Below are 11,729 nucleotides of genomic sequence, written 5' to 3' on the forward strand. Positions count from 1 at the left end.
GCGCCGAGGACACCGTGGCACAGATTTTGCGCGAACAGCCTCAAGTGGAGGAAGACAGAGAGGTTTGGAAGCAGGACGAGCATGTTCTCACGGCAAAGTGGCGCTGCCAATAAACTCAGGTAAGTTAGATTTTTTTTTAAATATAAACTAGCTCTGTTTATGGTTTGGACACTTTAAACGCAAGAAAAGAAAATTGCAGTTGAGATTGACAGGGTTTATCATTCCACTTATAAAAAAATGCTCCAGATCTGCGTCAACTGACATTTTTCTTATCTTTTCCCGGCGGCTATAAGTTGCTGCAGTGTGAGTCATTTTCTATTGCAAGTGAGGAGCATTCAGTTTATAACCTGAGGAAAAAAATGATAAAAGAAGAACTGTTTTCATACGAGCACAAGTTCTGCTTTAACCTCTTTTATGGACTAAAGTTGTTTTTATCCAAATCAACGTCCACCTGCAGGTCTTGATCAAACAGAAAATAATGTGTTTTGGCAGATGGCGCTCGTCTGACTAAGTAAACGTTACTATGCAGAGTATAATGGCACGTGCAGGACAGATGTGCGCTCCTGCTCTTATGCCCTCAGGTGTGCGTGTTTTTCTGCGCCTTTTTTTTAAGTTTTCGTGGGTGGTGGGAGTGTGGAGAGGGAGGGTGAGGGCTTCCTCACCCTTATCACCGGGAGGTTTCCGGTGATGCAAATGACATTACCGCTCATTCTCCCCCCTCCCCAATATTCACTTCCGGTCGGCGTTTTCTCCATTTTCCCCCCAGATTCAATTCTGTGACGTCGTCAGGCAGTGAAGTCACCACTGCGTCATTCTTGCGCACTATGCAGATGATTCGCAGTCACCTACTATAACCCCTTTTAAAGGCATTGGGCTCACTCGTTCACGCAAGCGCACACTGCAGTGAGAGCTTTTTTTTTTGGGGAATGGGTGGGGGGGGGGTGTTAATGCGCAAAGTGAGAGCCCCCACGACGGGGGAGGAGTGGGCAAAGCGAGTCAATGAATCCCGCTGTTCATTCACAAGTGTTGGTTGGCACACTGTATTGCTGGCTTTGAAGCAGTGCAGCATACTGGAGGATTATGGGATGTTAGAGACTTAAAGGCAGTATTAGATCAAAATGATTTGTGCTATAGATGCTGTACGGACTCCAAAATGATTTTGAATTTTGTAAAACAACTGAAAAGATATGATGCGCCTAGAAATAGAATAAATAGAAGATCCGGCATCCAAAACCGCTGCTCACCGCCAACGTCGAGTCAGCACGCACAGTTGACGCGGTTTTTCCCCAATGCCATGGAAACCAAAGCAGATCAACTCACTGCCCCCGCGCTCTGATAAGCCGCGCCAGAATGTCTTGAGAGCCGATTGGTGTTCGTGAAGTGACGTCACTCGTTAGTACCCTCGGGGTTGTCCAGCCAAGAAGACACGTAGGAAGCTTGTCATCTGAGCGCCATATATTAAGGGAGTAAAAAGCTGATGGTAGAAGTTGTGCTGAAACAAAAACGAAACGACTGACAATTGGAAAGAATCCTCAGATTCAGATGCAGCCAGAACAGTTCTGTTCAGCACCATGGACAGCACTCAGATGGAGCGTTGCTGGGTCGCTGTCCAAGCATCAGAGTGCTGAAACACACAATCTCTTTGTTACAGCCCCTTGGTCTCATTTTTAGGGGCTTAAACAACATTTTGCTCTTTATTGTGGTAGGGATGAGATCATCTAAGCCTTACTGATGATAAATGATGAGGTAGTTGATGCAACCATTGATTTTTGCAGGACATCTAAGCATAAATGAGTGATCACCACACACATATATGTTGTATATGTCTAAACCACACCAGATATGGTAGATTAATACAAAAAAAAATTAAAACACTAATTGTGGACATTGTCTGAATGTAATGAAAGGACCATATTAAAGTCAGACATTGTTAGTGTATTTGAGGATTTTGAATAAAAGATAATTTATAACAATTCTTATGTTTAGAGGCTTAATATAACTACATTTAATCCTATTACATTCTTTTTGAAAGTATCTCAAAGAAAAACTAACAAGCAACAGACAGGAACATAAGGAGACTGAATAGGAAAAGTTTTAAAAAGTTTTTGATTAAAGAGTAAATTAGGGATAAAAAAAGTAGTTTTTGTCCACCTATAAAAAAAGTCAGTTAAGCTTTTACAGACCTATCAAATGAAATATCCATAATGTTTAGTATGTTCTTGGGTTATTTTTGCTGTTTGCTGAGACAGTTATACAGATTATTTGTTACTTAACCATTGATGGACACATACAGTTATTCACTAATGGCATATTATAAAACACAGTTGCATAATGTTTGTACAAATGAACATTTTAGAAAATTATTACCCATTTCTATGATTAGAGAATACCTTTGATTCTATGTAATCTAAGATGTTGTCATTTGCTTTTAAAAAAAGGCTTTTTAGGGTCATTTATGGTACAAAATGGAAACAGTTTGTAATAAAAAGGGATTTTTCCTTTAATTCAGTGATGTGCTATAGCAAACGCATGAGTTAAGGAAAATTATTCATGTAACAAATACAGCTCTGTTCCTATGAAAGTCCTAAAGTCTTTGTAATAAATTTTAATCTTTTCTTCTCTCGTTGTTTATACAGGTTTCACAGAGGGCGTCTATAAGCCATTCTTGTCATTCGCGCTAGAGCATCAGCACCTTGGCTTTAGACTGCTTACTGCTTATACAATCTCACAGTACAGTAACAGTCTACAGTCATGGCTACTGAAGCCTGGCAATACATCAGCCAGCAGTTGCTACAATGTGGAAACGGAAAAAAAAGCACAGAAGAAGTGCGCAGTACTTTTAAAATGGCTGACTGGATAGCTGAAGCTTACTATGTGTGTCAGTGAACTCTCACTCAATGCGTCTCTCTTTTTCCCCCCCATCCTGCTTCTGAGAGGAAACCTGTGTGCATGCATTGGGGGGAGTCCTGCACCCTGTAAGTGCGTAACATCAACACTCAGACCAATGAGACATTGCACTTTCCTGTTACCATGCCAACTCTAAATCCTCATCCACCCTGCTGTCTCCATGGCGACCGTGGCTTTAGATTGTTACTCTAGCAAAAGCACTGTGGTAACAGTCTACAGCCATGGTCGTTAGGGGCAGATGTCATCAGGATAGAAAAAGGAGTTGTGACTCATATTTAAATGGATTTGAAAATGCTCACGTGTGAGTTTTTTTATGTAAAAAAGCATAATAATATTTGAAATGTTGATTAGATTTCAGTTATTTTGGTGTTCTAATCCTCTGTTAGGATACAATTATACATAACATTGAATGTAAGTGATGCAGATATTTTTCAGATGTTAAAATAATGACACATGCACAATTATACAAATAATGACCACCATTTTATTAGGCATTAGATGGTTTTCATGATATGAATGTTACACTAATGTGATGAATGTAAATAGTAGATGATGCATGGATGAGTCAGCCTGCTCCAACACCTGCTTCCCCTTCCGTTCATCAGACAAGAGCAGCCTCACTTCAAAGCACAATCTCCAGTGGGCAGCACTAATACTTGCAGGGAGAAGCAAACACATACAGAGTCCTCCATTTTTACACACACATGGAGGCATACACACTTGGTAAGGTAGCAACTAGCATCCAAAGTGTGACCTAAGCTGTCATGGACCGTGTCAAGCACAGCTCTCTGTTTTCTGAAGTTATTCTGCCCTCTAGAGGAAATAAAAACAGTGTTGGCAGCATAACAAAAGAAAGAAAAGCAGATGCACAAATGACAGATGACAAAAATGAAGAATTTAGAATCTCTGTGTGGATATTTGTTAATAAAAAGAACAAAAATAAAATAAACTGTTGACTGTATGAAAATTTTGTTGAGTGTAATTTTGCACAAGTGTAATCTTTTTCATCCTGCTGAATTGTAAAATATCAAACTGTACTAATATCACATAAAGCATTTAACAACTTATAACATCCAGAAAATATGTAAGAGAAAACTCCCATAATCCAAGAGGAACAGCCACTTAACTCAGATTTATTGGCTGTTAGGGGATTTGATCACTCTAGGGGACATTGTGTGTCAATGAGGGCGACAAAAACCGGAGTTTGTTTCCCAGGAGGCACGATGAGCTCAATCCAGTGTGGGTCTTTGGCCAAGACCCATCACGTTGTGGTCTAACTATGTAGCCACAAAGGGGGGCCAAGTCTGGGGTCCCCTGTGCCGGTCCCCAGCCCGGATAAGATACAAGGTTGTGTCAGGAAGGGCATCCGGCGCAAAAATTCTCTGCTAAACAGAAAGTGTGGATCAGTGAAAGATAAGGGGATGTGCCGAAAGGTGAACAACTATAGCATGGATAAAGATAATTATGAGCATATTAATGGTATCAATTAGGGGATTTTATTAGTAAACGTAGGTGTTATTTAGGAATAAATGACATGGTAACTGTTTTTATTTTTGTATATTGATAAAATGTATATATTGTTTGAAATATGATATTGATATATTGATGTATATTGACAAACGCATTTATGATTGTTAAATTGTAATTATTATATTAAATATTATCCTAAGAGTTTATGAATTATCACTATTTTTAGGAGCAGGATTCAACAAGCTAAGCGTCTGCCTGCTCCATTTTCAACATGCTTTGCGTAGTTATTATTATTATTACATTAATTTCTTTCTTTTCATCACTATTATTACTATTATAATCTTTACCTTGGTATCATAAAGAATGTATTCTAACTATTGACATGTTTGAAACAAATTTAATTTAAAACATTATTTCTTCAATAGACCATTCCTACAGCCTCACTGAGGAAAACACTATCAAAGAAGTTCACAATAAGATAAAGTGGGGTTTGTTGTTTCTCCTCTGCCTCCCTGCAAAGTAAAAGCTCATGTGCTGACAGATGAACAGCAGCACATAAACTCTTACTGTTCAGGGCTGAGAAGTTATCGTCTTACTAAACACCCACTCAGACCTTCTTTGTGACTCATATTTTACACACCACAGAGGTAATCATTACTTTAATCAACAGCTTACGCCAGCTGAAGACAAACATCTGGAGCACACACAAGAGGGGATTTTTTTTTTAATTCAGTTAAAAAGACTATGTTTTCCAAAATGTAAGCTTATTTATCAAATCCACTGTTTACAGCAAAGCAGTCCCAGCATTACCTGAAAACACGCAAAGCAGGTATATTTTTTTTTGTCGAATTGGCCTCTTTCCAGATAGTTTCACCAGATCAAGCTCTCATTGGAATTTTTGTCTCTGAACACAAACAGCATTTCACAACAGTTTTCCTATTTCTCCTCGGATGTGTGGGCCAAGACATGCTTCTAGCTCTTTCCTCCTCCTCCACAGCATTATGACTAACATTTACCCCAGCGGTGTCAGTCAGGCACCTATGAGGACAGCCAGACCACAGCTTGGTTTGCCAGGGCCCACCCGCAGCCTCAAAAAACAGTCCCGTTCTGCAGACGAGCAGGCAAACAAACAGAGATGACATCACGCATCAAACAGGCCGCTGCACTAATTTAGGACAACCTCAGCTGCGAGCTGAATTCACCTCCGTGTCCCGTCTGCCAAAAAAACCTGACTTGACTACAGCTCAGGAACATGTTTACATCTGGTATTAGCATCCCAGCTTTGACTGTACATGGCACAGCTGAATAAAAGAGGGTTCCTTTTCTACATTACAGCCTGCAGAAGAAAACCCCAACCACAGTGTTAAATATGTGATTCGATTTTGATGTCAACATGTCTGACATTGGCTCAGGTCAAAGCAAAGGTTCTCCAGAAAACCAGAAAAACCACTAAACCCAACCACAATAAACATTAAAAAAGTTGTATTAACATTTAAAAGAATAAACTAACTTTTGTTTTCATTTGAATACCAAACTTCACAAGATCATGGACAGTTTATATCTAACCAGTCCATAATCACAGCTTGAGATGACTGGTAACAAGAACACATGCTATTCACTACAAAGGCCTATTCACCCACACAAACAGAGAGAGGCATCCCTCAGCCCCGCATGACACTGGATACATCCCATCAACTACATAAATATTTACACAAGAACAATATCGTTTAAGAGATTATGAAAAAAATAGTGATTAAAACAAAAGATGACCATCCTCATTTCTTTAAAGTCCTCTTCACAATGTTAGAGCAATATAGAATAAGAAAAATGAATAAAAAAGGTGAGAAAAAAAGTCCAAAAAGTTGTTGGAAAATGGTAAAATCACAAGTTCCTTCCTTGATATGTTGTAATCTCAAGTTGTCCCAGGCAAAGCTGTCAAAAGTCAAAGTTGGTCCACTTTGTCTGAGTGCGTCTGCAGGGCCATGGGATGACCAGGCTCTTTGGAGTTTGGTTTTATAAAGATGCACAAACCATGTGGCTCCTCCCTTCCATCAGTCCCATGACGAAACGTCTCCACCATCAAAACACAGACCTTCTGCACTTTGACACACCTCTCTGCTCTCTTCTTCTTTCTTCATCAAAAGGGGGGACTTTTTTTTTTTTTTTAAATGGTCAAATAGTGGCCTGTTGCTCAAATGTCCCTTCAGTTTCCTGCTTGAACCTCACCAGCCTTGGATGGGAAGCAGAGAGGGCAGAAAGCTCCGCCTTCATCTGTTCTTGTCTCTCATTCCATTATTTCCCGGCTGTTGTGCAACCGGAGGAACGGATTCCTGAGAAGAGAGTCACGGCTCTGTTGTAAAACTTACTGGCAACAGTGACCCTCTGTGTTTTTCTTTTACCGTTTCCCTTTGCTCGCTCATTCTCTCCATTCAACTCTCCTTCTTATCAAAACCATGTGTTTGAGTGAGTGTGCATAGTTTGGTCTTGGAGGGGCACAAGGGAGGACTGGAGAGAAGAAGTATGAGAACTTCAGATGCAAAAAGATCCCTCTGAAAGCAGCTGGAAGAGTCCACAGGAAGCTAAATTAGGTAACCGTAGAATAACAATCAAATATTTGGGAAGAGTACAAAAGTGATTTTGCATACAAAATGATATATTTGGATCTGATGAAACAAAAGCCAGCAGCTTTTAACCAGTTTGTGAAGTTGACTTTTGTCAAAAACGAGGCAAACGTGGTGACAAAAGCAGACGACACACAGGATGTAAACGCGAGGTGAAGATGCTTCAGAAGGCTGAGGCATGAGGGCAAAGCAGGGAAAGAGGGGAGAGAGGAGAGCATGCCACACATCTGGAAACAATTGAAGCGTGCACCGCCTGACATGCACATGCTCCTGCTACAAAAGAACAACATGTACTTGAACCCCGCGCGTTCGAGGCCGTGGCACAAACCTGTCTGTGCTAACTGGCAGGCGCAGCATCATTAGACCCTGGACTCAAATCACCTAAAAGGATTGTTGGGGTCGTTTGGATGTTGGAGTGCAAAAAATGAGAAAATGCATCCCAGATCCGACTGCTGTAACGGACAAAAAAATGTTAATCAAAGCAGCATTTGAACGTTTCCATCCAGTCTCTGCATGTTGTCCTCAGTTTTCACTCCTCCCTAACCTGTCATACATTTTCGGTGACCACTATTTTTTTTCAGCTTTCCCATTGGAATTTGGTGCAAAGAGGACAAAAAACAATGTGCTCCTAAATGACAAAATGAATTGAACGTGTTTGTGACAGTCATACATGGACCATAACCATCAGCAGCAATGAAAAGACAAAGGAAAAATGTTGGACTGAGATAGGATGTTCATTTATTTATTTGGACCACTGCAATACATTTTGGAAAATTCCTTTTTTCTTCCTGGTAGGAAACTGAAGAGACATGGACTGAGGTTGGCTGAGCGGCTCTCTGGCAATCATTTGGTTGGGGGCTCAATTCTAAGGCAGGAAACTGACCCCACCCTAAAATGTGATGAACTTATATCATATCAACTCAAAGTGTCTCCTAAGTGCCAAATGTGACCTGTTCTCAATATACTTTCTTAGATTTGAGTTTGTACTGTTAAAAGCATTTTTTTCTCATAACTCTAAATTATGAATAAAAAAGTAAAAAGTAACTGACATTTATAAACGTGCAGAACACTGGAATACTTTTTTACTTTAAATTGATTAGCCGTAACCCTTGTGCTATCCTAGGCACTTTAACATTGGGAGTGGGGTCATCTAGACCCACTAGACAGTGCTCTGAACCTTTTTTCTTCATTGATTTGTGAACCTCACTGGTGTCCATGGATTACATGAAATCTTTCCACCTTTATCCACCTTCTTCATGGTAGGGAGAACACGTCAATGTAAGGGTGGGGTCATCTAAGATAGCACAAGGGTTCTTCTGTAATCATTGTTTTGGTTTTAATCTTGTATTTATTAATTTCATGACATTTTAATGGTACATTTAGGCACTTAATAATTCCATTGATGGTACTTTTCTAAAGTTTTTTAAGCACATTCTTTAAATTCCACAGCTTAATTGTGTTTTTTTTTTACTTCAGGTTTTACTACATCTAGCATTCACTTAAGCAGTTTTTTCTGTAAATTAGTAAACTATAAATGTGAATCTGTAAATCTACTGCAGCAGATGTGTCTTATTTGACACGGGTGTATTTTATTTTGAAAGTAACTTCTTGTGCCGCTATTTAAAGTAAAATGAAACTGTTGTAAGTAGAAATAGATCACTGTATTTATTCTTCATTATAAATCAATGATTGTAAATAATTTAAAGCTACATTTTATAAATAAAGGACTTAATGAGGCATATTATTTCAATATATTGTAATCAAAACATTGAACGTGAAACACAGATAGATTTTTTTAAATTTAGAAATGTTATTTATTAGTTTCCTGAGAAATAACAACAGTTAAAGCTGATTATGTCTCGGATGCATAACATAATCAGGAAAAACATTTTTTTCCTGCAGGAGTAAGTCATGTCTTTCAAATTGATCCTCACTGTAATCATGGGCCTCTGATTCTGTTTTAGTTTATTTTCCAGGCTTTACTGGAACTTCTTGAGGAAGTCCTGGTATGTTTGTCTGTGAGCAGATGCAGCAGGAACAAAATGTCCACCAGGATGGATGAGGACTTGGGGATCCTGGAAGGAGGGCAGGAGGTCCCTGCTCATGTGATCAGGGATGACTCTATCTTCCAGTCCAAAGACATGCAGGGAGGGGATCTGCAGAGTGGTGCTGTAGAATTTTTCATGCTCCTTACACAAACTACGGAAGCCGGCGACGAGAACGGCAAAGCGGAAGGTGAAATCCGGCTCCGGTTTTTGTTCCTGAAGGCAGCACAGCATGGCGACAAAAGCTGCTCCCTGACTGAAGCCCAGGATGCCGTCGAACGGGCCGTGGGCCTTCACAGCCTCTTTCACAGCCGACACGCTCTCCTCAAGGCCGAGGCTCTCATCGCACTGTTGGAGAGCATTGAAACTGCGGGCCTGAGTGTCAGAAAACCACCAGCCTCTTGGGTCCTCCTCACCTCCAGCACCAGAACCGGTCTCTGCGTTGCAAACCTCTAAAAGACAAAAGAAAAAAAAAACATTTATTATGCAGAAACTTGAGAGAGAAGAACTGAATGATGGTTCTTCATTTTTACTCAATGTTCTAGGAATGATACACAGACAGAACCAGACCAAGCTTTTAAACAGAATCCCTTCAAATGAATGAATGTCTAAACTCATAACACATCTTATTTTTCAAAGCAAAAGAGTTATAGATGTAAATAAAGATTACACAAATCAACCATTAACATGCTTCTCCAATAAGAGGGATAAGCAGAGTATTATTTAAGAGTAGGGCTGCACGATATGAGGAAAACTTGCGATATGCGATATTAGAGATTAATATTGCGATAACGATATAATTTGCGGTATATAAAAAAAAATAGAAAAATGCCAAAAACATCATTCCCATTTCATTAGAAACAGTTTAAAATTACACTCCAAATGACCCTCATTGACATAGGTGACAAACATCTAACATAATAGGCCTCCATCTGATTGGTAAGCAATGGGAATGCGTCCATCTGATTGGTCAAAGCATAAAGGGATTTATTTGATTCGTTAAATGCGTCAAGCTGCCATAAGATTGTTTTAACACAGTTTGGGTTTACGATTTATTGCGATATTCGCAGTCTTTTGCGATATGCTTATTGCAGAGCTGGATATTGCGATAAGGATAAATTTGCGGTATATTGTGCAGGCCTATTTAAGAGTAATCCCTTACTTTACTGGATTACTGCCCCAGAGTTGTAAAGTATTATTGGACTTCTGTATATTATTTTCTTTGGAACAGATATAGGGTAAAAGATAAAAATTCAACAGCGTTTCACATGTAGATGAGGAAAAATGACTACTAATGATAAAGTTTATGTCTAGCAAAGTGAAAGAACACAACAAAAACACAACAAAACAGAGACCAAATAGGGAATTTAAAACCTGTGTGTCTATCTAATGCTGCCCAATAAAAGCAGGTTTAAACTGCTTTACTTCTTCTTATCCTTCAACAACTAGGCAGATATTCGGTTCTTTGAGAAAAATCAGGAATACGCAGAAATAAATGAATCAAAGAGTTATGGGGGAATAACATCAAACACAAAATGTAGCTCGGTAATTTTATTAATTAAACAGATTTAAAGTTACTGACCACAAAAATAAATAAGACAAACAAACAATAAAAAAAAATCTATCAATTTGGTCTTGCAGCATTTAACAATAACGGGGCTTTAGGGCGAATAGTCTATTGGAATCCTAAACACACAATGACTACAATATGAATCAAAATCCATTAATAATGCCTTAAACTACTTTGCTACAGTATATTTTAAATTTAATTTATCATGAAATTCCTTTTGTAATAGGTTACTCCCAACACAATTTATTTGCAATAGTTTTGAGTAAAAACGTTCATTTTGAGTTTAAAGATATTTTAAGTCCTAAACGTTCACTTTTTTTGTTTTGTTTTCACATTCATTTATTAATTATCGCAGCTCTCAAGATAGGCTAGTTTGGTCTTCATGCATACTTGTTCTATGTCTTTTGAACAATAAAGCATTAAAAAGAGATCCATCAACCGGAAACGGAAAACCCCTGTTTCCATTTTTTATTTAGAAAAAGAAGCTCTCCCATCTGACGTCGGGCTTCATGAAAGCATAAACACAGACTCACCTTCAGAGCCCTCTTTCTGGACGCTCAAAGGCGCGCTCATGTAAACAAGCTCCACTTGCTTCTTTAGCAGCTTCCTGAGGGCTCCGGTCTTTTCCCGGAACGTGTTGCCGTTCTGCCGGTAACCGTGAATGCACAGAATCCGGAGAGGAGCCATGTGGACGTTAGTCTCGCTGTCTTCGCTAAACAAGCTGGAGAGTAGCCTCTATAATAAATAATAATTTAAGACTAAAAAAAAACCACGCGTTTTTATGAATCGGGTGAGATAAATTCACCACGTTTTGCTTTTAAGGAAACTTGACAGCTCCTGAACTCACGAGCTTTTCCGGAGTCAACCTGTAGCATTTCCGCTTGGACTTTTCAAAATAAAATCAGTCCTCAGAAGTGATCTGAAGCAGTGTAATAAAGTTACACATGTGCCGACAAAAATAATAATAATAAAGAACAAGAACAATTGTCAATATATAATAAGCCATATATCCTCCTGTGATAGAATATCTTTGGTAGGTATCTGTTTATAAATAAATGAAAAATCCTCTCTTACTACATATAAGAACACAGATAAAAGCCTGTTGGGACACAGGCT

General features: G+C 39.0%; 1 protein-coding gene across 1 annotated transcript; it reads right to left on the reverse strand.

The window, feature by feature from the left end:
- Positions 1–8,457: 8,457 nt before the first annotated feature.
- On the reverse strand, positions 8,458–11,491 carry ovca2 (OVCA2, serine hydrolase domain containing). Its single transcript, XM_020708767.2, has 2 exons — positions 11,147–11,491; positions 8,458–9,495 (listed from the first exon to the last, which is right to left on the reverse strand). The coding sequence occupies exons 1-2, from the start codon at positions 11,298–11,300 to the stop codon at positions 8,978–8,980; spliced, it is 672 nt and encodes a 223-aa protein (XP_020564426.1). The 5' UTR covers positions 11,301–11,491; the 3' UTR covers positions 8,458–8,977.
- Positions 11,492–11,729: the final 238 nt, after the last annotated feature.

The sequence above is a fragment of the Oryzias latipes genome, chromosome 14, assembly GCF_002234675.1.
Source record: "Oryzias latipes chromosome 14, ASM223467v1".
NCBI classification, from domain to species: Eukaryota; Metazoa; Chordata; class Actinopteri; order Beloniformes; family Adrianichthyidae; genus Oryzias; species Oryzias latipes.

Excerpts from the sequence above, each read along its gene's own strand:
- ovca2 (XM_020708767.2), bottom strand. The coding sequence starts at position 11,300 with ATGGCTCCTCTCCGGATTCTGTGCATTCACGGTTACCGGCAGAACGGC. Across the intron at positions 9,496-11,146 it reads CCAGAAAGAGGGCTCTGAAG|AGGTTTGCAACGCAGAGACC; the intron begins GTGAGTCTGTGT and ends TTTGTCTTTTAG.